The sequence below is a fragment of the Manacus vitellinus genome, unplaced genomic scaffold (assembly GCF_001715985.3).
Source record: "Manacus vitellinus isolate BGI_N305 unplaced genomic scaffold, ASM171598v3 scaffold_13_pilon, whole genome shotgun sequence".
In the NCBI taxonomy this organism is placed as follows: Eukaryota; Metazoa; Chordata; class Aves; order Passeriformes; family Pipridae; genus Manacus; species Manacus vitellinus.
The window spans coordinates 10,779,167-10,802,179 of NW_021938999.1; the positions used below are offsets into that span (position 1 = coordinate 10,779,167).

The following is a 23,013-nucleotide window of genomic DNA, read 5'->3' on the forward strand; positions in this document are numbered from 1 at the left end:
CACTGCAGAAGCACTTGGGGCAGCGTGGCCTTGTCCCACTCTGCACCCCAGTGCAGCAGCTCCTTGTGCTGCACTTAAGACCTTGCCCTGCAGTGTGTGTTTTACACTCAAAATGATGTTGTCACTTCATGGAGGTGTGGAAGCGGGGGCAGACAACCAGTTCTGAATACTGAGCTCAAGAGGTTGATGCAGATTTTTTTCAAAAACAGTGATGAGCAACTCCTAGCTAGAGTGGGTTCAGTTTTTCTGCTGTTGATGGCCTAATCTTGTCCTACATCAGGCTAGTGCAACACATAGCGCACTCCCCACAGTGTGTGTTCTGCAGAGCCAGCAGGTGTTCAGGAAAGCATTTCTAAGTGTCTGATTTTAACTAATAAAATTAATTAGAGGCAAATTAGAAATAAAAGTGGCCCCAGTCTTGTCTACAGGTTAAAAAGAATTACCACTTTTTTCAGTGAGTAGGAGCAGCCACTTCCCCTCCTATCCCGTTTCAGGTTTCCTCCCACACTGGTTCTCCTCTCTGGTTCTGAGGTGGAGCCATTGAGCACCGTCCTGTTATGTGAGCAGAATTGAGAGCAGTTACTGCTGAGATAGAAGGACACTGTCACACACCCACTACAGAATAACTGCACCCATAAGCACTACAGCAGCTGCTGCTCTTCTGCTGCAGGAAAAAACCACTGCCCTTAAAAAACCGAAGTGCTACATAGTTTGTAACATTCTGTGCCCCTTGCAGCATCACAATCACTCAACTCCTCAAAGTCTGCACCAACAGCAGGGCCTGATGAGCTACAAAAAGGGAAAGAGGAACTACAATGAACTACAGCTGCAGGTGGCTCCACGGCTGTAACCAAGGTCAGAACACCTCTGGCACACAACACTGTACCACATCACTGCCCCTGATTAACATCAGTAAACTGACCCAAGACCCTGCTGTGCCTGGGGGGATTCTTCCTCAACCTCCTTCCTCCAGCCTGTAACACATCTGTCTGTGCTACAGAAGTAAAGCCACAGCTGGAAACTGCAGGGAAGTGAACAGCCTCGCAGGGAGCAGAGGGGGTGTTCCACAGACCTAAGGCCACTTCCCTGCTGACATACCACCCTTTCAGGACAAGTAGTTAAAACTGACATAATTGTGATTTATTAACATGAATTAAAATGCCCAACCAGTGCTGCAATGTGACAGTATATTAAAAAAAAAATTAAAGATCATATACTGTACTACTTTCACAAAGATCACACTTTTTTTTTGCAAAAGACTTATTATATACAATACTATATCAAATGAAAGAAGCTTTAAGCAACTTTACAAGCGAAAGAAATACAGTATTTACAGCACTCGTCAGACATTAGAAACAGTCTATACATTAAATTACAATTTCTGCAAATAACTGATGAAACAAAAAGCCATGTCCACACCAAAACTATAAAAATCTGTATTGCATTGTTTCCTATCTCTATGCACACAAAAAACTGTTGACAGAAGAAAATGAAAAAAAAACCTGTTAGTGCCATCACTTAGCCTGTGTACTTATTTAATTACATATGTATAAAAGTAATATAGAAAACTTTCACTAAATGAATTTAACTGCAACAATAAAATTTTAAACATTATGCAGCATCAAACCTACTGCCAGAAAAAACAGCTGGAATGTCCACTTACAAAATAAAAAGAAATACCTAATACTGGCTTAACAGCACATTTTCAGGAATTTTAAAAAGCAAAAAATGGAAAGGATACAATGGAAGAGCACTGGTGTTTGCTTTTATACAAAGTATCATGTACAAGCTTTAAAAAGTACCTTGAATAGGTACATATTAAATATACACAGTTTATATTACAGAACATTTTAAAAATGTTTATAACTAAAGGGATCTGTTTTAATGCCACCCTGACCCATGGTAATTGTTCTGAAAAGTGGGCGGCACCTGTGCTCTGTGGATGGGGATCTGTCCCGGCACCGGCGAGGCCTGCTGCTGCCCTTGCACTCCGTGGGGAAGGGTCACGGAGCCGGGGTGAGGGCAGAACCCGGAAGCAGTAGGTGTTGCAATACTGTTTGGTCCTTGAGGTTGGATGTGAGGACCCTGACCAGGGAGTGGGCAATGAGGTCCTGTGCCAGCAGGCTGATGTTGAGGTCCAGGTCCTAACGTCGTGTGATGTGGGGCTTGCGAGGAATAGGAGGACACGCTTGTGTGAGCATTTGAAGGGAAATGGGGGGGTCCTTGATGAGAGGGGTGGTGTAACCCTTGTGCTGACGCCGGGTGGTGGCCCGAACCGATAACGTTGGAGGGAGGGGGTGGAGGGGGGGGAGGTGCTGAGTTTACAACATGCTGGTGTTGTGCTTGCAAACCTTGGTGTCCCGTTGAAGGATGGGGAGGTTGGTGGTGGGGGAGAGGACCTGGTGGTGGAGGAGGTGGTGGCAAATGGTGACCAGCAGCTTGAGAATGAATGTGCGATCCCGGAGCCACTGCCATGGCATGGACCGGACCGACAACATGTGCTACAGAGTGCTGCTGATGAGTACTTGGCTGCTGGACAAGGTGAGGCCCTGGCGCAGGCGGTGGTGGAGGCGGCGGCGGAGCGGCGGATGCCGATGCCTGGTGATGAATACTGGGGTTCTGAGACGGCAGAAAATGCCCTGCAGCTACGTGGTGTCCCGGCACTGTTTGCTGACCTGCAGTGCCAGGAAGTGCTTGATTTGGTCCAGATGAAAACACAGTCTGTTGGGGTATGCTGCCCTTCAGCTGGCTGTAGCTCTGAAAGTTTCCAGAGGGCTGCTGGCTTTGATAGTAAGTAGAAGAAGGGGGTGGAGGGGGTGGGGGAGGTGGCGCATTGCTGTTCAAATTTTGTTGGTTAAACTGACTGTAAGAAGCTGAGGATTGTCCTGATGTTGTCTGAGTGAACAGGGGCCCGCTCGCCTGTGGCTGATTACTGGGCTGAAGGGTCGGTGCTGCCGGATAGAAGGTTCGGTGTGTTTCCCTCTGGGGTGTTCCAACTTGAGGTGACTGTGGATGATGAGGTCTGTATGGAGATCCCAATTGCTGTGAGTGAGGCTTTGGTGACAGGTAACCGTGCTGCACAGGTGCGTGAGGGGTAGAAGACTTGGGAGGATTTTCTACATGAGGCGAAGGGGGGCAATGCAGCTTCAAAGGTGCGGAAGGCAACTTCTGTGAATGGGAGAGTTGCTCAGCAGAACTGCGCAGATGTGATTGAGATGGATGATTCTTTGAAAGTGCTTGGACGTTGTTTGTCAGCTGTTTTTGTTGCAGCTCAGGTTTTGGATGGTTCGCACATTCGGTCTCAGGTGCATTAGCTGCAGTTTCCCAGTGCGAATCTGGTTTTGTGGGTGTTTTCCCAAGTGACTGCGTTGAAACTACAGGATTCGGTGAAGAGGGCTGGAATGAAAAGAAAGTCAAGTCAGTGCTAGACATTCAAAATATTCAACTATGCATGCAGCAGAGAGAAAAGAAGATCTCAGAATACCCTCCCCGATGGCAAAAAAAAAGTGTCAAGGTGCAGGATAAGAAAATATGGTGTAAGAAAAACATGAACAACAGAAAGATTAAGCTTAGAAAGACATTATTTTTAGCAAGTATGTGTCAATAAGTCTTCAAAGTCAAAGACTAGTAATGGTATTTTAAAGTTGTAACAGAAATATGACCCATCAGGTCAAAGTCTGAATCTGTTATATGTCAAAACTTTTGGATTTCTGAATCTGAAAGAAGTAATTCCAGAGAAGACCATTTACAAAAATAAAGCCATTTTTAGCGTGATTTAACTTTTTAAAGCTGAGGTAGTGCAAGCAAGCAGACTAAACATTACAACCTGAATTACTTCATTTAATATGGCGCAGGCTATTATTCAACATCCTCCTCTGTATTATCAGTGCCCTGACTGACAAAACAGTGCCAAACCCTGCCATGACAAGAGCAACCTCCTGTTAAGGGTAAATCACATCCCTGCTGTTGGTTCTGAGTGCCAGTTCTTCAGCACTCACCCCTCAGAACAGCACTGGTACTGAATCCAGACACCATCTCTTCTCTGTCTAAATGCAAGATCATCTATAAATACGTACAGATACTGAAGGAACAGCACACAAACCGACTTTTCAGAGTGTATGGATAAATATTCTTACAAGTGTTTACCTGTGTAAAATTACTGCACAGATAGATGAACGTGTATGTATGTAACCTAAGTAGTAAACAATAAGATTAACATTTTTAAAGATAAATCACAGATGTATATGGCTATTCCTATGCTTATTGTGCAAACACTGTTGCTTTACCTTGCTTGCTTTTGACGGACTCTTGCAAGTCCTTTGTGAAGAATCTGGGGACGGACATTCAGAAGTTGGCTCTGGATTTTCAGAATCAGGCTCTATAGAAATAAAGCAGAGATAAATCAAAGTGGGAAAATCAAATCTTTTGCAGAGATCACTAAGCTCTTTATATGTGACTTTAAAAGAGCTATTAAAGTTGTTACAAGAGACTATTTTAAGTGTCACACAAGGTCATCTGCTTACTGACCTTCCATAAATTCAGTCAAAGAAGGGACCTTAAGCTGCAACTGGGAAATGAGATTTGAATGAGATGGAGACTGAACATGAGACGGTGAGCATGGCCTACAAGATGATTCTCCCCCTACAGATGAAGCAGACCCAAACACAGTATTAGAATGATTACAGACTACCATGGGGGAACTGGTTAGATTTATATACCATCAACATGATAAATCATCTCACCACTGTCCTTGTCTTTCCTATGATCACTGAGAAGTAAAGCTCTCTGATAACTTCGTTCTCTTACTTGTTCCACAGAGGTTGATGCAGTCCTGCAAGAGAGAAGCACATTTTAAATTTAAAATGTACTCCCACGGACCAAATTTAGGACAATGTACATGCAAATACAGAGTCAGAGAGTTTACAATGTTGGCTGCATGTAAAAACCAAATAACTGGATGTACATAAGGAACATTATTAAGTGGCTTGTATGTATTTTCTCCCACTTCAAATACACTGATTTCCTGCAACCCTATTACATTACAGGAACTAGTAATTCCTCTCAATCAGGGAATACCTGTAGATCTGTGGGATTGTTTTCTAAACAACTGAAAAGTAAACCAATAAAGGTCACAGGTACTAGTTCCTAGTGTCCATTTGTAGAAAACTGTCTTCTTCCAAAACTGGAAACTAGAAACAATCACCTTATTTGTTTGTTGTTAAGAATCTTCTCTTTAACAGTGGATCCAGAATTGTAAATAGTGCACTACTACAAATATACCTCTGTTTAAGCTTCTACATTTACTTGCCAGACAGTGGGTATACAATGACAGTCTGATCTTCTCTCTTACAATGGATTACATCTCTCAATCACAACCTGATCAAGAACATCATAAATAACAACACTCCACAAAACTCTGCTTTCCTTTATGGCAAGGACATACGGCATTATTCCATGATACTGGTGCACTGAAATAAATTTTGGTGCTGCTGTGCAGGGTCACTGCAAAATCCTAGCAGTTCAGCCTGTTTAGCCTGTTTCCACATCCTTTGATTACAATATAGTGCAGTATCTTCTGCACAGTGAACTTACAGCCACTTTTCGGTGGAATGCTTAAGACTGCACTTAATTAACGTTCTCTCCCTTCAACTGGCTCTACAAAATCCTTCTGGAACAGCTTCTAGAACAGCTGGAGCATGTGAGCAGAAGGATGTTCAACTCCTCAGCCCATGTTCATCCCCAACACAGTTAGGCCTTCACTACAGCATGAAGAACATCTGCAGGGTTTATTTTGCACTAACATTTTGGAAACACTGTCACCACAGCTGACCATCTACTTTAAGGCTACCAAAACCACAGTGAAAAATATGTGCAGTGTTTTATACAGACTGAAGTCACTCTATCTCATCCCCATCCATACTCCATCTCTCCTCAGGATTTTTGGTTGTTAGGAGTACCTGGCATGGCATTCAACTGACCACATGGTCTGCAAACAAGGGAACCATTTAACCATCCTGAACAACACTGTCAGTGTCATCACACGCTCCCTCCCTGAGCAGGAGCCGGTGGCCGGGCTGCAGCCCTGCACCTGGCAACTGAGCTACAGCAAACATCCCACACATGTTCCAGCCACGTGACTGAAACACAGACCTCCTAAGGTCTTCCAGAAGCTTTTGTTAATCAATACAGATAATTCTCCTGTTCCACCCTCTTCCTCTACAGCACTTTTAGAAAGGTCTGAGATTTAACATGAAAAACATTCTCTTCAGTCCACAGACAAAGGAGTGGAAACAAGGACACAAATGCTCAAATTAATACCTCTTTTGCTCTCAAAAAATAAAAAAGGAAAGCAGAATTAAAATAATTTAACCAATGTCTTATGGGTAATTTTTAATATATTTTAATCTTTATGATGTATCTTCTGTATTTCTGAGGAAAGAGGTGAGACAACAACACTAATCTGAAAGGACTTCCAGTCAGTAATCTGCCACTGCACCCTTAATGGAAACTAATTTCAAATAGGAAAGACTTGGATTTAAGTACATAATTCTTCTGAATTTTAGTCCTACAGTTTTGTGGCTTACCACTGAACTTCTGGTTCATTCTTCTCACTGGAGGAAGATTCCTTAATTGCACAGTTGTTGCCATTGTCCTCTGGAGCTGCATTATAAACAGTAGCTGGCAGTGGTAAAGGCAGGCTTGCAGTGTTATCAGTTTGCTCCCCATTTTCACCACTGTTGTTATACCCATCATTAGCACCATTGTTATTACTTGTATTTCCTCCACCAGCAGCATGAGGAGATACAGTAACCAGGGGAAAGTTGTCTGTCTTTGAGCCACTTTTTCGAGCTTCTCGTTGTCTCTTACGGTATTCTAACAAGGACACCTAAGGAGCAAGAAAACCCAGAAAACAAACATTAGAAGGGAAGTTTTACCTCTTTCATTTCTCAGTTTCAATTAAATGTAATATTTTAGTAAGACCATTTAATTGGTTCTAAAAGAAAATGAAGACAGATTAACTGAAGAAATTTCACCACATCTGCAGTGAATTTACAGAGCACTGAGCTACTAAAAACTGTAAAGATGATGTTATAAAAAAGCTTCTGCCAAGAGAACAAGTATGTATTCTGCCTCAGGGAAGAAGCAGATAACACAAGTCAGCAAAAAGTTTCCCTGTGGTTGTAGCTACAAGGGACAGTTTCTCCTGGAACTGCAGCATTAGTAAGAGTATACTGATACAGTAAAGCAAATTTCGAGGTCACATTGTGCTCTCAGCCTGACTCCCTTGTATGAAAAACCCACTACCCTTCTGCTTCACTCTGCTGCATGTATCAAAGCTCTTCATACATTTTTCTTAACATACAGAATTTGCAACTTAAATTTTCATTCTTTCCCCAGAGTTTATTTTGAATTTCTGTCTTTACTGCATGCTAAAAGAGACTGATTAAGAACATATTCTTAAGCTAATTCTAAGTTTATTGTCAAAAATAATGATATGTGAAAAGTGGTTTCTACTTTATATGTATGTATGTAAAATCCCTACACAGACCTTCCACAGAATAGAAATCAGTTTAAACAGTAAGTTGTCATCAGTGAGAAAAATAATGTTCCAACATTTTCACTATGAATCTTCAGGATTTGAAGCAAAGAGCTGAAATACTGACCTTCAGACCTACTTTATTCAGAAATTACACTACTTTGGTGAAAATGACATTTAATATCTATTAATTCTCCCAGTTATCAACAACCTACTCTGAACCATACAACATCCAAACCAAGAAACTAATGTGTAATAATGAAAAAAAATTAATGTTTAACTGGTTTAGTCCTCAATAAAAGCTGTCATCCATTTTTACACACAGAGAAAAGCAAGGCAGCCTGCTTTGTTTGCAGTCCTAAGGGTTTTTCTTTGTTTGCTTTCAAACAGATCTCTATCCATTAGAGACTCAACCACATGTCAGGGTAAAAACAGAAGTACCTAATTTTTCATAAAAAAGTTCAGGTGAAGAACCGATCTTGCTTTCAAATAACTTTGTATTTCCACACCATGTGACAGAGACCCTTGAAGAATATTGACTTAAAGAAAGCTTAAATGTTAAGAGCAGACAAAGCCTTTGTGGTGTGGCCACTGTAAACAGGACTGTACTGAAAAGGGAAAAACTTGTGCAATGGTAAGAGAAAAGAGCAAAACAAATGTTCACAGGAACACTGAAATATGAAAAAACCTCCTCCAAAGACCTGCCCTAGGATATTCCTGTCTTATGTGATCCTAGGAAAAAGGCTTCTATTTATTTCCTACAAAATTCCTGAATTCTCACCTTTCACCTTTGGTGAGATCTAGCCCACCACCACCACCTCCTTTTATATGGTCAAAACCTGCAAATTTTTCTGTGTGTGTGTCTTTGGAAATCCTAAAGCCCATTCCTTCAGCGATACAGATGCAATTTTCTCTGGTTGTTTCTTCAAACTGAAAATTTTAGACAGGAATCCCAGGATTCAGGGGTGATAGGGGGCAGCCACACCTTTTTTTTATTCAGGGATTAGTGTAGCATCAGCCCTCATCAGTGACAGTCTGGAAGAATCCTTGTCATCAAGAGAAAGGAGGAGGATTACTGAAGCATGAAGTGCTGCTGGGATTTGTTAAGACTGATTTAGCCTTCAGACAAAGAAGAATGTGAAGTTACAGAAATTTTGGCTTATGTTTTCTTTTGGCGTTTGCCAAAACAGCAGGGCTGCAGTAAAACACACGGATCTATAAAATTCTCAGGACCCTGACCAGGTAAGAACACAATTCCTACCAATCTCGCTCTGTTTATGTCTCAGCCTGAAGCAAAGTAAACAAAAACCCAGTTCTGCTGGAGAACTGATGAAGGAAGAATCCTGAGTGCTCCCCAGCAGGATGCTCCCTGCCCAGAAGGGAAAAGGCACATACAAGGGGCTGTAATGTGACCAAAAAACCAAAACCCCATGGAGCATGTATGTACACACACAGAAAATGCCCCCACCCCCCTCATCACTACTTCCATAAAGAAAATAAGTCACATCTTTCAAACAAGAAAGAATACTACAGTCTTTGATGAGACAGAACTGGCAGGCTGTTGCTCTGGAGATCATCAGACATGTCTGATACCCTTCCTGCAAAGGGACTCACCTGACACTACAATGCAATCTAAGAGCTATGCAAAGCAACTTCCAATCCTGGTTCGAGTTGCCCATGACCACACCACTTACCCACAAGAACTGTTTCATGAAGAGTAGCAAATTTGAATTGCACTTATTTTTCAAACACAGTATTTGATAAAAAAACCCCAAACCAACAACCAAATTAAGTCAAGAAAAATATTCCTTGGAACTAAGTATTTCTGTGCAGTTCTGACTTTAAAGTCAGAGTATCCTAAATCTGTTAGTGCAATTTCTTGCAGTAATTCATAACAGATGTTCACATATATCATCTCTATGATGCTACTATATATCCTGTATAATAGAACAGTGTAACACCAAATGGCATAAGCAACCATTTTCAAACCTGAAAAGCAATTTATTGAGCAATTAATTTAAGACTCATATGAAATAGAAGTTAATTTGTATCTATTACTTGGAAAAAATAACTTTACTGATGGCTGTATGCAGCTTTACTCTTTGCCCTTCATTATTTCCCCTCAAAAATGTCTATTACACTGTAGTATGTAAAGATGAGCCACCAGTTGGTTTTTACTACATTAGGGCTCTCTCTGTTATGGAAGTATCATTAGCAGTTGACGAAAGGCAGACCAAATGATTCTTAAAATTATAACCTTTTTCTTTTGTGGAGGATTCTGGGGTGTGCAATTTCCATCCATCAAATTGTCGTTATTGACAGTCCTTCCAAAGCCAGGTGCAATTCCATCTTCTGAAGTACAAAAAACAGATGCTTCCATGAACATGCCTCTTCCATCATCCTGAATTGGGCACTTGGACTCGCTTATTCTGAATCCACCTCCTACCTCCAACTGATGTGAAGGGGTCAAGTCCCTCAAATTAGAATTCATTGAGAAATTTACACCTGTCCTGTCAGGACTTTTTACCCAGGAAGAATAAATTGTGCCCCGTCCACAATGAGCAGTTTCTAGTTGGCTGTTTGCATCAGTCCTATCATGTGTGGGGGCTTCCAGGTTTTTATGCAGTGCACTTTGCTCAATTACTTCGAGTCCCAGCTGGAGGTCTGACACAGATTCCATTTCTCCAGTGCACTGCCGTGTGACATCAGTCCTATTCCTTGGACTAGAATATCCAATAGTCTTTATTTCTTGCAGGCCCATTTCTGTCAGGCTGGAATTTCTGAAAGAATTCAGTGCTAGAATCGATGCTCTGTCATAACCCTGTGTGAAGAAAACACATATCAACTATTTTTTCACACTCCATCAAAACTGCAACTACTCTGACAATTAGCTGTGCCTCTAAGTGGGATTAAAAGCCTTAAAGTACCACGAATTTATCTGTTTTAAGAAACAATTCTACAGCCAGACACTTATTTCTACTGTTCCCATGTATTAGGTTAAAGCATTTTAACAAAATGCACACTAATCAAAGTAAAAATAAACATTATTTGCCAGATTTTATTTTATGACTCGCAGAAGAAGGAGAGCAGTGGTAGCAGCAGCAAGTCCCTGGCCAGGAAGCTACACAGCACTTGCTTCAACTCAACATAAAGGAGATTCTCCTCAATGTCAAAACACTTATTTCAAAGAAGGAGAAAAAAGTTTTCCCAAGACACTTTTGAATTTTGAGACAAAGCAGGACACACATGCATTCTGCACACTGGGAGTACCCAGGCACATTCCAACAGCACTTGATGGTTCTCAATTAATCCACCTAAGCCCATTTACTACCTTTGTGCTCTGCTGTCTTACTCTGAGCATAACTGGGATCAACAAAAATAATTAAGAGATGCTGGTAACAAGGAGAAATGTTAATCTGAATCTAACTACAGCCTGGAAAGCAAAGTGTTCTTTTTCTGTTCCTGTCTGGAAATTACAGTAGTTACTCCTTTCCATTACAGTCATGAGGAGTTTTAAATGATACGGAAAAAGAAAGAAACCAGTTTAAAATAGAGAATGTAACAGGTAAAGTGGAAATAAAAAGCAGTACGCAAATAACCTATAGGGAATTTACCCTTTACATTGTGAGAAACCTGCAATGGCTGGTGAACAGCATTTACTAAGAACAGTGCAGCCATACAGGTGAAATCAAGATCCCCTTTGCAGGTTTGTGCATGTTTCCTTACCTCTTGACTGTAAGCTCGCCTTTTTATTTCTGGGGAACTGTCAGGTGAGGAAATATTCTGAATAAAGAAGAAGAAATTGCAAGTCAATTTATTTTTTACCTTGGAGAAATATAAAACCCCCTTTGTAAGAGGAGTACAAATACCGATTGACACTGGAATGTCCAAACACATTCTCTGAACACATTAAAATTCTTCATAAATCTCACCTCAAAGTGCATGGTATTTCCATGTATACATGGAGTTACAGGAGTAACTGGTGAATATATGGGTTTGTAACCATTTCTACAAGCTTCATCTTCTGTTTTTACCCTAGGAGGAGTAGCAAACAAGGATGGCTCGGAGGCAGTGATGTCAGCATGGGTTGGTGTGGCATAGGGAGAAGGAGTAGGTGTGGAGGTTTCTGAGAATGCAGACTCCAACAGCTGATACAGTCTTCGCTTTTTCAGTGGTGTGGTTAGATCTGTGTGTTAAAATTAGAAAAAAGTTGGAAGATATCTAGATACAGCAATCACTTACAGTTGTCACTTTATGTAATGAAATTACAAATTCCACACTAAAAACCTGCATGGTTACAAAAATCTTTTAAGGGCAGGCTTCCTGAGAGATGAACTTTTAACAGCCTACAGACTTCCTGAAAAATAAACTCTTTAACAGCCTACAGATATATCAGTAACTGAAATCTGTGTGTTAAGATGCTGGGAAGAACTGTCTGTGTCTCCAGAAAAGGGAAAGTCAACTTTATGCATTTTTAAGACTGTTCAGCTAAAAAGTGGAGATTGTAAGTTCAGGACTGTAAACAGCAATCATCTGACAGGTTCCATATCCTTAAGGAAGTGTGTTTAGTTTTTAGTGCGTTCCCATTTTCTATTATGCCTAAAAGATTACACAGCTTTTCCCCTGTGTGCTACACAGGCCTAATGAGTTTTAAAGGAATCTAAATATACAGAACAGCATGGAAAGTAATTTAACACCTGATCTCTTACTATTAACAGTCAAAAACATTAGTCTTTTGTTGACTGTAAATGCTATGAGATATGGTGGTTTCTTATCTAACGTACATTAAAGGGGGGAAAAATCCCAAGCCCTATGCAATGAAGCATTTCTTTCAAAGAAAGTAACATCACTTTAAAAAACACAGTTCTCCACAATCAGCTACGTTGATATAACTCTTATGCAGTGTACTAGTAAAAGTTTCACACCTGTTAAGGAACAGCTGTCATTCAGTAATAGAGGACTTTTATGTTCACCATTGATGGCTGGACTTCTAGATCTCTCTTGTGATGGTGAATTAAATCTATCAATCATTGTTGAATTTTCTTCTTCCAGAGCCTGCTTCAACCAACGCTGTAAGACAACAAGTTCACATTAGTGACTCAGAAGTTTAATGACGAACATTTCAAAGTGCGTATCACCACTGAAATTTTTTGCCAACCAGCTTTTCTTCTGCCTAAATTTATGCTAGCAAATAGACTTCTTTTTAATTAATATGGGATGGGGAACCATAGCGAAGGGAAGCATTACCTTCTTACAAGAGCCAGTAATGTTTTCCACAGGTTCTTTTTTCCTCCTTTTTTCTGAAAGGAATGGTGAAGTAAAACGAATATAGTGCTTTGGAGTTGAATAAACATGTGGACTGTAAGTGAGACCAGGTAAAGAATTCAGCTGAGTAGCCAGAACTTCAGGGTCTGTAGTTATTCGTAGAGGCCTTTCTGGTAGACTGTCTGTAGGTTTCCCTGCTTTATCACTCTTTTCACTTAACCATTCACTGACCAAGTGCTAAACAGAGAGAGAAAAGAAATTACTGTTTTATGAGGGTTTTTATTAGTGGCATTTAAAAATTTTTTAGTCTAATTATTCATCTTGTCAACCATTACACAAATTAAACAGTTAGTGTCCAGGCTGCAAGTTTAAAAATACACAGCGAGAATGAGGACAGTTTCAGTGAAATAATGGGGATAGCAGAAGAAATCACTACAGATTTGTTTACATACCAGTTTGGGGCTTTTTTTTTTTTTGTTCTTGTTGTTGTTGTAAACTACATTTAGTTCTTCTGAATTTCATTCTCATCGAACATACTATACAAGTGCCCCTATCAACTGTACTTAAGAATGTCAATTTAGTAATAAAATTCCAAAGCAAATTTTAAACTTGTGCCTGAGCAACTAGGCTGAGGAGAAATATTGTAACATTAATATAACAAACTTAAACTCCTCATCAGATTTCTGTACTGTCAGGACTGTGCCTCAGTCAACATCTCAGGCAGGTGCCTTGAACATGAATCTTTAACTGCAGCTGTATTAAATTATAACACATGGACTGAGGCACATTAGTCAAAAAAGGGTTTTCTTTAGGTAGTTCAGTGTTTTTAAAAAACATGCCAGTGGATTTGAGTTTCTATTAACAGATAAACTAACCTCCTAAATTTTACAGTGATTCAAAATTAAGGACATGCAAAAATAGCACACTAAATAATAATAATAATGTGATAGTAAGGCTTTAACACAGATTATCATAATATATTTAAGTTGCTTGTCTTTTACAAACCTATTTAATTAATTTTTAAAGCAGTACTTTCTCTGCACTTATAGTACACTGAGTGCAATGTAATGAGACACTTCACAGATATTCATCCTTAATACTATGAAACAACAAAGAAGTGCAGTAAAGTTCAGACATGGGACATCTTTGTTCCTTCCTGCTATGCAATGCAGAAGAAAGGAAGATCCTAGTCTTCCTTCTCATAAGAATTTAATAGGGATGCAATAAGCAGTGTTACAGGATGACTCAGGTGCCTCTTGAAAAAAAAAATCTAAGGTGTGTTTGGGGGTTTAAGATAAAACCATCTTAAAACTGTTATTGTTCATTTGACAAGAAGTTTCAACCTACGACTTCCTTCCCCTTTCCCTCCACTATATAAAATTTCCAGAACTTCTTGTAAATCAAGCTACAAACACCTTTTAATGCAGTCTGTAAAATTTCAAAGCAGAAAGTTTTACTGCTTTATTCACACTTGCAGATTTAAGATTTTTAAGTGTCTTTAAATATTGTGCCATTTCTTAGAAGTTTTCTGCAATGTAGTCCAATGGAAAAAACCTTAAAAACAAAACACTAAAGAAGAATGTTCTCTCCAAACACGCACATAAATTTTGGGTGTTTAAACCCATTCACTTCAGAACAGACATTTGGAAAGTACTAGAAGTTAATTATTTCCTTGGAGATATTCTGTTTGCTATCTGAACCATACAATGAACAAAGGACGGAAAGGCAACTTATTTCCCTTTTTTTTTATTTAAATTAAGTATGTTTTGATTATGTGTAGTATTTCAATCCATTCAGAAAGCCCATTTAGGAAACATTTTATTCCAAAATTGCTCTGAAAGATGTATTTTGGACGTCTCTTAAAATCCAAAAGAACTTCTACCAGAGGATGTTACAAACTTAAATCTATTACCAGTGACTGGCTATACAATGGTGATTTTTAAAGAAATGAGTCAATGTTTAAAAAAAAAAAAAAAGCAGTTGCATACTGATGAAGCAGTCTAACTTTTTAAAACTCTGTTAAAGTCCATTCTCTTCTCCCCATACCTCAAGACACATACCTTCTTTGTTTTAGGATACTTAGTAGGGCATTTACTAAGTGCTGGAGCTTCTGTTTCAGTAACCATTTCTGTAACAACAGTTTCGGCTTCAGGCTCAGCTACCAGTGCAGCATTCTCAGTTTCGTTATGTTGTGAAGTTACTTCCACGTCAGGAGAAGATGGCTGGATATCTGAACACATGCTGACAGTCCTGTGCCGCCTGCGCTGCTGTCCAATGTGAGTCCTACTCCGTGAGAAGCTTTTTCTCTGTTTAGCTCTATTAACTTTGGCTGGGGTAGGCTTGGTGGCAGTTTCTTCTTTTGCAGGTTCCTGGTACAACAAAGAAGTCTCATAAGCAGATCCCACACACATTTAGAGCTATCTATCTTTCTTAGATGAAAATGTCAGTTCCCTCTTCTTTTACAGGTCCAAAAAGCCTCTAATTTTTATTGTCAGAACTACGATATTTCAGAGATAATATTTCTCTCCTTCTTAAAGGCAAATGAGAAGATTTCATGTATTTTCCTCCCAAGCACTTGTAGAGTACTCACACACCCCAGTCAGACCAGGACAGATTTGTGTAAGAACTGACACACCGCATTAATTTATCTGTAAGCTCAAAATCAACTGCTTACATCATGATGTCTTTCAGTCCAATATTCTTTTGGCAATTTATAGTTTACTAGGTATTTAGCACTGCACAAAAGGTACTTCACAGAATGCTGACAGGAACTGTTCAGGAAAGCAACCTGAACTGAGAACCTGTATGAGTATTTGCAAACTAAGAAGCATCCAGCAGCAATAGGGTAAATAACTGTTTATAAGACATTAGGTATCATCTGCAAGAACTCAGAAAAAATACATTTTAATAACTTCTTTCCTTTAAAATAACAGAAAGGATTATAATGAGTTCCTGAATAAACCACCAAAGAAGCAAATTGTTCTCCACTGGTTATAGACAGTGCCTACGGAAAGCCCCCTCCTGTGGCTAAAGTCAACACTGGTAAATGCTTCTATCCTGAACTTCAAAGACAGACTGAATTACACAGCTGGGGTGTGTGTGCATGTCTGCATAAATTCATGTAACAGATATTCCTCATTAAATAATTCTATACGTGTCTTATTAGGAAAAAAATTTAGGAACTAATATAATGTCAAAGAAGCACCCAGATTTTGGTCAAATGTATTTGAGTTCAGAGGGAGGAAAAAAAAATGTATTCGTACATCCTGAAGTGCAGTTCGACATCCAAACTGACAAAATATGCAATGTTAAAAGCTAGATTTAAAATAAAGCTCCAGATAACTACCTGAATAAATTCAGCATCATTGAGAATCTGTGCTTCCTTGCATTCCGATTTAACCTCAGTTTTTGCTGTGCTGATTCTTTCCAAAGCCTGTTCTCTTCTTTTTTCTCGTTTTTCTAGTCTGGCAAAAGCTTGCAGGATAGCTTCCATTTTCCGTTCTTCTCTTGTCTGATGGATTTAACAATAATCATGATCAATTTTGATCATAATCTTTCATGCATATAAATATGTAATTAAATACTCTCTCCCAATTTTTAAAGTACTTCAGAAAGTGTTAAACATATGCTGACATGAAGATAAAGTTCAGCAGAAGCTCAGATTAAAGGGAGATGTTACAATCACTGCCATTAACAGAGACTGCTGAGGAAAGGCCTGCAAATCAGACCAACCCTGACAAAAAAACAAGTTTCAGATTTAAGAACGTGCTAAAAATGTTTGAATGCTAACAAAAACCCCTATATTTTTAAATGCTACTTTTTGTAACACTGTTCTACCAACCTCTAAAAGACAGGATTTCTGGGGCTTTTTAAGTTGGGAACTCAAATAGAATAGCCAAAATACTAATTCCCAACACTCTCTCTAAAAATGACCATCACAAATAGCACACAATAGTAAAGAACAAATAATTAAATCTAAGAGAGACACTGTAGAAATCATCTAAAGGCAGTTAAAAAGTAATAGACAGTTGAAGATAAAAGCAGGTTTTGTCAGAAAGCAGTGATCAACCCAGATGAAATGTTCTCAAATAGAAACTCTTGCATTTTAAGGGTAAGTTCATGTAAGGATCTGACTTCACACATACTCGGATTCTACACGCCTACAAAAAGGCAGCAATTAGCATGGGAATAGCAGGTGTCACTAAGACCTAGTGATGACTTTTGGCAGCTACTTGCTTCCCAACTTACCATCTTCCTTTTCCTTTCTGCAATCTGCTCCTCTGATTCCATTTCTACTTCATTGCTAATGGGAGTTTTTTCTTCTATATCATCAATAAAATCTGGCTCCTGAAAGATGGAAACGACTGTTTTACAGAAGCTCTACTCCTCTTGTAAACTACAGAAAGCTAAAAGCTACACAGAACTAAGATTCCTCAGATCATTATATCAAAAGTAACGTTAAACAGTTAACTTTAATAGCTGCTCTGCAGTATAAGTTCATAATTTATGTGTTGCAAACCTCTTCCAACAGTTCTTTCAAATATGGATATATTAAAAGAAAGATCAATTTAAAATTTACCATCATGGTACATTACCAGGTGGCTGTACCATACTATCTGCCCATTATCCAGTATTCAGCTTCAGTTGGGAGGAGTGAGGTATGTTTTGAATTAAACACAGAGCTGCAGAGCTCTATCAAACATGGAGCTAGCTGCATTCAACACTTAGTATTCTGGGTTGGAGTTTTGTTACAGGAGCAGGGCTAATTATTGCCATGTTTAAAATACTCTGCTCCTAAGTAACAGAGGCAACTAATCAAAAGGCACTTCAGGATGAAATGAGCTCCTGAAAGCACGACATGAGGCATTCACATTAGAGAGCCACAAAGAAATTCAGAGGAAAAAAGTATAGTTAAAGGTGGTATGGGAAGCAACATATTTTTAAATACAATCAAATACTAAGGAAAACTGAGAATAGTATACAAAATTCTGAACAGCTTATCCACCATTCTGATTTCTGATAGATCTCCATATCCCTTTTCAGTGACTTATTAAAATTCCTTTAGTAGCTACAAAAGGAGAGTATCTGTGTTTAAAAGCTTTTATTTCTGAGCATCTTTGTGTCAATACCTGATTATTAGAAATGGACAGCCTGAGAGGAGAGAGCTTTCTCTGCTTATTATCTGTGATTTTCATTTTGGTGGCTGCTCCTTCACAGTCCAGTGTGATGTTCTGATTTTGAGTCTCCTTTTCTCTTGAAACATCTTTCTCCTTCTTTCCCTTTTTCCTTCTGGTTTCATATCCAGTATTGATGTTTTCTGTAGGCTCAGAACGTCTGAGAACTGGACATTCAGGATTTTCTTTGAGGCAAGCACAATCCACTTTGTATTTACTGCAAGTAAATTAAATGCAAGAAGGTGTATTTGATTAGGCTATACAGCAATGAGATCTTTCAATACTAAATCACATAAGCTGATGTACTTCACATTAGACATCTGCTGTAATGTAAACCAACCACATTAAAAAGCAGGTGACTCAAGTTTTCACCATGATATACAATACTGCTGTAACTCAAAAATCCCATCTACCGGTTAACTGGTTGGCTGCCACACAGAATTCTTATAAATTCAGTTCAGTATTTGCTTAAAAGACAGAAGACATATAAAATCTGAGTATAATCCTAGGTGGAAATACAACCACCACAAAATGAACAGAAGCACGAAAGGCAGAGTTCTTTCTTTATGCCAAGACAGACACAATTTACAGAACGAGCACAGTGAACTCAAGAGTCACTTGCACAATTTTAAGCTGCACTTGGGATACATAGGAAATGTTATTCAAACACATTCAACTGACAGAGCTGTCAGCTGTAGGTACTAAACACAACTACGATGCATTTTTAAAAGGATAAATAACAAAACCCAAAAAAACTATCAACCAGCAATTTCTCAGGTTCTTTTCACGTGAGAGATCACAGAGTCATACAAATGCTCATTTTGGAAGGGACCTTAGAGATTATCTGCTTCCAAACCCCCTGCCATGAGCAGAGATGCCACTCACTTGCTCAGGACCCCATCCAACTGGGCCCTGAACACTTCTCCAATTTTTTTAGCTTAGATTAGATATTAGGAAGAAATTCTTTGCTGTGAGGGTGGTGAGGCACCAGAACATACTGCCCAGAGAGGCTGTGGATTCCCCACCCCTGGAAGCATTCAAGGCCAGGCTGCACAGGGCTCTGAGTAACTTGGTCTAGTGGGAGGTGTCCAAGAAAGGAGGACTGGAACCGGATGATCTTTTAAGATCCCTTCTGACCCAAACCATGCTATCATTCTATTATATTTTACTTGAAAACTATTCTCCCCTGTCTTACCACTATCTGCTCGTGTAAGAAGTCCCTCTCCCCCCCTTTTTTTTTTAAGCCCCCTTTAAGAACAGGAATGCTGCAATGAGGTCTCCCCTGATACTTCTCTTCTCCAGGCTGAACAACCCCAGCTCTCTCAGCCTTGTCTTCATAGGAGAGGTCCTCAGACTTCTGACCATCTTTGTGGCCCTCCTCTGGATCTGCTCTAACAGGTCCATAACTTTCTTGTACCAAGGACTCCCGACCTGGATGCAGTACTCCAGGATCTCAAAAACACAGCACAGGGGGAGAATCACTTCTCTCAATCTGCTGGTCACACTGCTTTGATGCTGCTGAGGTTGTGGTTGGCTTTCGGGCTGCAGGCACATGCTGCTGGCTCATGTCCAGCTTTTCACCCACGAGAACCTACAAGTCCTTCTCTGCAGGACTGCTCTCAACGAGTTCTTCTCCCAGTCTGTACTGGGACTGCCCCAATCCAGGTGCAGGGAGTCTTGCAGGAGGTTCGTGTGTTTTCAGTTCTAAAGTCTGTCATACCCCCCTGGGTGGCATCCTGTCCTGTTGTATCAACTGCACCACTCAGCTTCCAGTCATCTGCAAACTTGCTGAGGGTGCACTCAATCTCACTGTCTATGTCACTGATAAAGATATTAAAGAGGGATGTAGAACAATTCTTAAGTGCCAGGTTTCCTGAGGCAGTCTGAATCAAAGGTGATTAATACAGGTAGTACTCTGTGGTCATACTTAGTTCAGGTCAGGTAGCAAAGGCACATCTACACAGCACTGCATCCAAGTTGGCTTAAAAGAGCAGACCACAGAAGTGCAGTAATAAAAATACAGAAGAAACTGCGCACGCACACACTGTTTACTGTAAATACAGTGCCTAAGGAGCCCTGTGTTATTAGAGCATGCAAGAAAGTAAAAGACATAAAACCAAAGCCATTCTGAATTGCAAAGTAACCAAATGAGCATTTGATGTATTTTAGAACATCATTCTCAAATACTTACCAATTTCCATAATCAAAATCAAACGCTATGGTAATCTCTGCTCCCTTTGGAATGTTATGGATGGAGTAAATATAAAGATGAATTGTTCCATCTTCAATTACGTGCCTCACCTATATTCAAGGGAATATCATATTATCATGAGTTACTTTCTTTTTTCTAAGTACGTGTATAACAATTGTAGGGATTGCTTAAATTATTGAAGGAAAAGGGGACTTCTAAGTAAATAAAACCTAATTTAACTTCATAAATATACTCACCTCTGCATTTGGTGTACATGAACGCCTGATAAATCGAGCTTCATTCCCAAAAGTCCTTGCATCAACACACATTTCTAGCCCATGGAATTTGGAATAAAATAAAACAAATGGGTAGGGCCTGAAAAACATACAAAAAACCCAGTAGTTTTATCATTTCAAAGATGCTAAATAGCACTTATTCTTCACATTAGTCATGTGCTGTTTGACATGATAACATGCTGTTTGACACAATACACCAAATCTGTGGCTTAATCTAAGAATGACATGCTTGCATTTAAGCTTCATGATTTTAACTGGTACATTCTCCAAATTTTTTCTCAGAATACCTCAAATTGGAATTACAGTACCTTATGCAAAGGATCTAAAGGGAGAACAGTAACAGGTCAACCACCAGACATGGAAGACACAAGGTTAAGATTTATGAGATTTCTTAAAACTTCTGACAGGCCCTGAAATGAAACTCAGAAATTTATACACCACGTAGAACCATATAAAAAAAGTAACACCTTCATGTGCTTGGCTAACACCTGCAGCACCACTACCACCTAACCCTCCTGAAGCAAGGGGACATTCAAATAATTCGCCAGGACATGGTTTAAGTTCTGCTATTGCAAAAGCCAGGGAACCCGTCCATCTTTCCTGAGCTAAAGCCATGTGTTCTATCTCCTCCAATGGGCCTCCTGAAAATTCCCAACTAGGTGTGTCCAGGCAGTTAGTGGCAGCATTGAAAACAACCCACAGAAACAAGGCAGCAGTCACGCATGGCTCAATAATTTAACCAATTAGAGAACTCTGGCAGTAAAGTGACCCCAAGTCAACCATTGTCCAATTTCATTCTTAGCCTGATGCACTTAAAATCTGTTTTTCTCACAAAAGATAATGTCTTTGCCATTAACTTACGAATTATTTTAGGATGGTAGAACCGGTCAACCCCTGGTTTAAGGTACAAAACTACCCAACCGAGAATGTAGGAATCCTGTAACCAGGGAAGAACTAAGAAAGAGGAAACTAGCTCCTGAACACATCTGTAAGGATAATCAGAAGAGAAAGGGGGAGACCAGATTCCAGCTGCCATTACTTTTAATCACACAACAGTAAAATGCAAGACAGTGCTAATAACTAAGACCCACTTGTACTTGAGGCAAGAGTTTGGCAAAACACCATTTTAACAGTCACTTTACTAAAACATTTGGAATAAACAAACCTTTTAAAGAAATATCCATTAGCTTCAAATTGTTCTCTCAGCATGAACTTTCCTCTGTATTCAATAATAAGTGCATCGGGAGGCAGGTCTTTGGCAGCTTTTAAAATTTTCTTGTTTTTTTGCACGTAACTCTGCAAAGACATAGATTCATTCATGAGGTATCAGTATAATTTTTCCACTATTATTAACAGCAGATTACACTTTCACAACTACTAAGCAATTTTATGTGAATTAAAAACCCTTCTAGTAAGTAAACCTCCAGACTGAAGTGACCGAACTGTGCTGTTCCCCTACCAATGTGACTAGTTATGAATTTAGATTAAAGGAATGCTTCAGCCCTAGTTCTCCAGCACATGGCTGAAAACCAACTTATTCATGTTCTCACAATTCAAGTACTATATCCCTTAGTGCACTTAACTATCACCATGACTAAGAAGAATTGCTGCATTGTTTTGCACAACACTTTCAAAAGGCTCCAATTCCTTCAAACAAAACAAAACATGCACACATAAAATGACATTCACAATTCATTCAAGGAAAAAACAGAACAGGAAAGTAACATAGTAACAGAATCCTGAGAGAGTTTCCAAATTTATTTGCATGTCTTTAGACGGAAGGACGGCTTTTAATTAAAAACCAATACATACCCTGGCAATTAGTGAACTCACACCTCTCATAACTGTCATCACCAACCAAAAAGGAAGTAGCCTCTATGTAGGCAAAAGGCTCTGTAAGTAGGGATATTCCTCTAAGGAGGGTGTCCCATATGCCATGATGGTCTTCAAGAAAAAGAAGCAAAGATGCTTCCATTAATCTGCTACAGTAACTATTCCTCAAGATTTCTGCTACAAAGTGCTATGGTCTTTTACATGCCTCTGATTTTAAGCCTGCAAGTAACTGAGAGTAAGGCTAAAAAAAGACATTGCACATTTTCTTCATGAACTAGAAATCACAGGATCATGTGAGTAAAAAAAGAAAAAAAAAATCAGTATAAGAAATATCATTCAGGAACATACAGAACACTTACCACACCTTAAGAAAAATGTAGACAGTGAACATGTTGATACACATAGAAAAAAAAACCCAAACGGATTCAGCCTCTATGCTTCTATCTATTCTAACCACTCCTTACATTCCTCACAGAGAAACAGCAACAAAGTTGACTGCCTGACAAAAACCAGTATACGGACAATCCAATGTTCAGGCTCTGACTAACACCTTAGCTGCTTTTTAGGATAAATGATAGGCTAATATAAACATAACCAGGGATGATACAGAATGTATAAAAATAAATTTCAAATTCTGAAAAATGTTAAAATTCTGATGTTAAGTCTCTGGGGGTTTTTACTTGTTTTTTTTAAAGGCATCTATATGAATATTTTTTC

The 23,013-nt window shown here is 39.3% G+C and overlaps 1 protein-coding gene across 9 annotated transcripts in view; it reads right to left on the reverse strand.

Annotated features, from left to right (window-relative positions):
• The window catches only part of KMT2E (lysine methyltransferase 2E), a 61,488-nt gene that overhangs the window by 2,682 nt on the left and 35,793 nt on the right, over positions 1-23,013 (reverse strand). For 4 of the 9 annotated variants that reach the window (XM_018068054.2, XM_018068056.2, XM_018068057.2 and 1 more), the window contains 18 exons: positions 21,629-21,759; positions 20,425-20,542; positions 20,168-20,277; positions 17,932-18,193; positions 17,051-17,149; positions 16,149-16,313; positions 14,863-15,171; positions 12,785-13,039; positions 12,463-12,607; positions 11,470-11,723; positions 11,264-11,320; positions 9,795-10,358; positions 6,585-6,886; positions 4,743-4,831; positions 4,528-4,641; positions 4,287-4,378; positions 1,930-3,396; positions 444-552 (listed from right to left, as the gene is read on the reverse strand). In XM_018068054.2, coding sequence (XP_017923543.1) covers positions 481-552; positions 1,930-3,396; positions 4,287-4,378; positions 4,528-4,641; positions 4,743-4,831; positions 6,585-6,886; positions 9,795-10,358; positions 11,264-11,320; positions 11,470-11,723; positions 12,463-12,607; positions 12,785-13,039; positions 14,863-15,171; positions 16,149-16,313; positions 17,051-17,149; positions 17,932-18,193; positions 20,168-20,277; positions 20,425-20,542; positions 21,629-21,759 — 4,605 coding nt within the window. In that variant the 3' untranslated portion in view covers positions 444-480. Of the gene's footprint in view, positions 1-443; positions 553-1,170; positions 3,397-4,286; positions 4,379-4,527; positions 4,642-4,742; positions 4,832-6,584; positions 6,887-9,794; positions 10,359-11,263; positions 11,321-11,469; positions 11,724-12,462; positions 12,608-12,784; positions 13,040-14,862; positions 15,172-16,148; positions 16,314-17,050; positions 17,150-17,931; positions 18,194-20,167; positions 20,278-20,424; positions 20,543-21,628; positions 21,760-23,013 lie in introns of those variants that run through there. The other 5 variants (XM_018068063.2, XM_018068062.2, XM_018068059.2 and 2 more) reach the window with 5 other exon arrangements.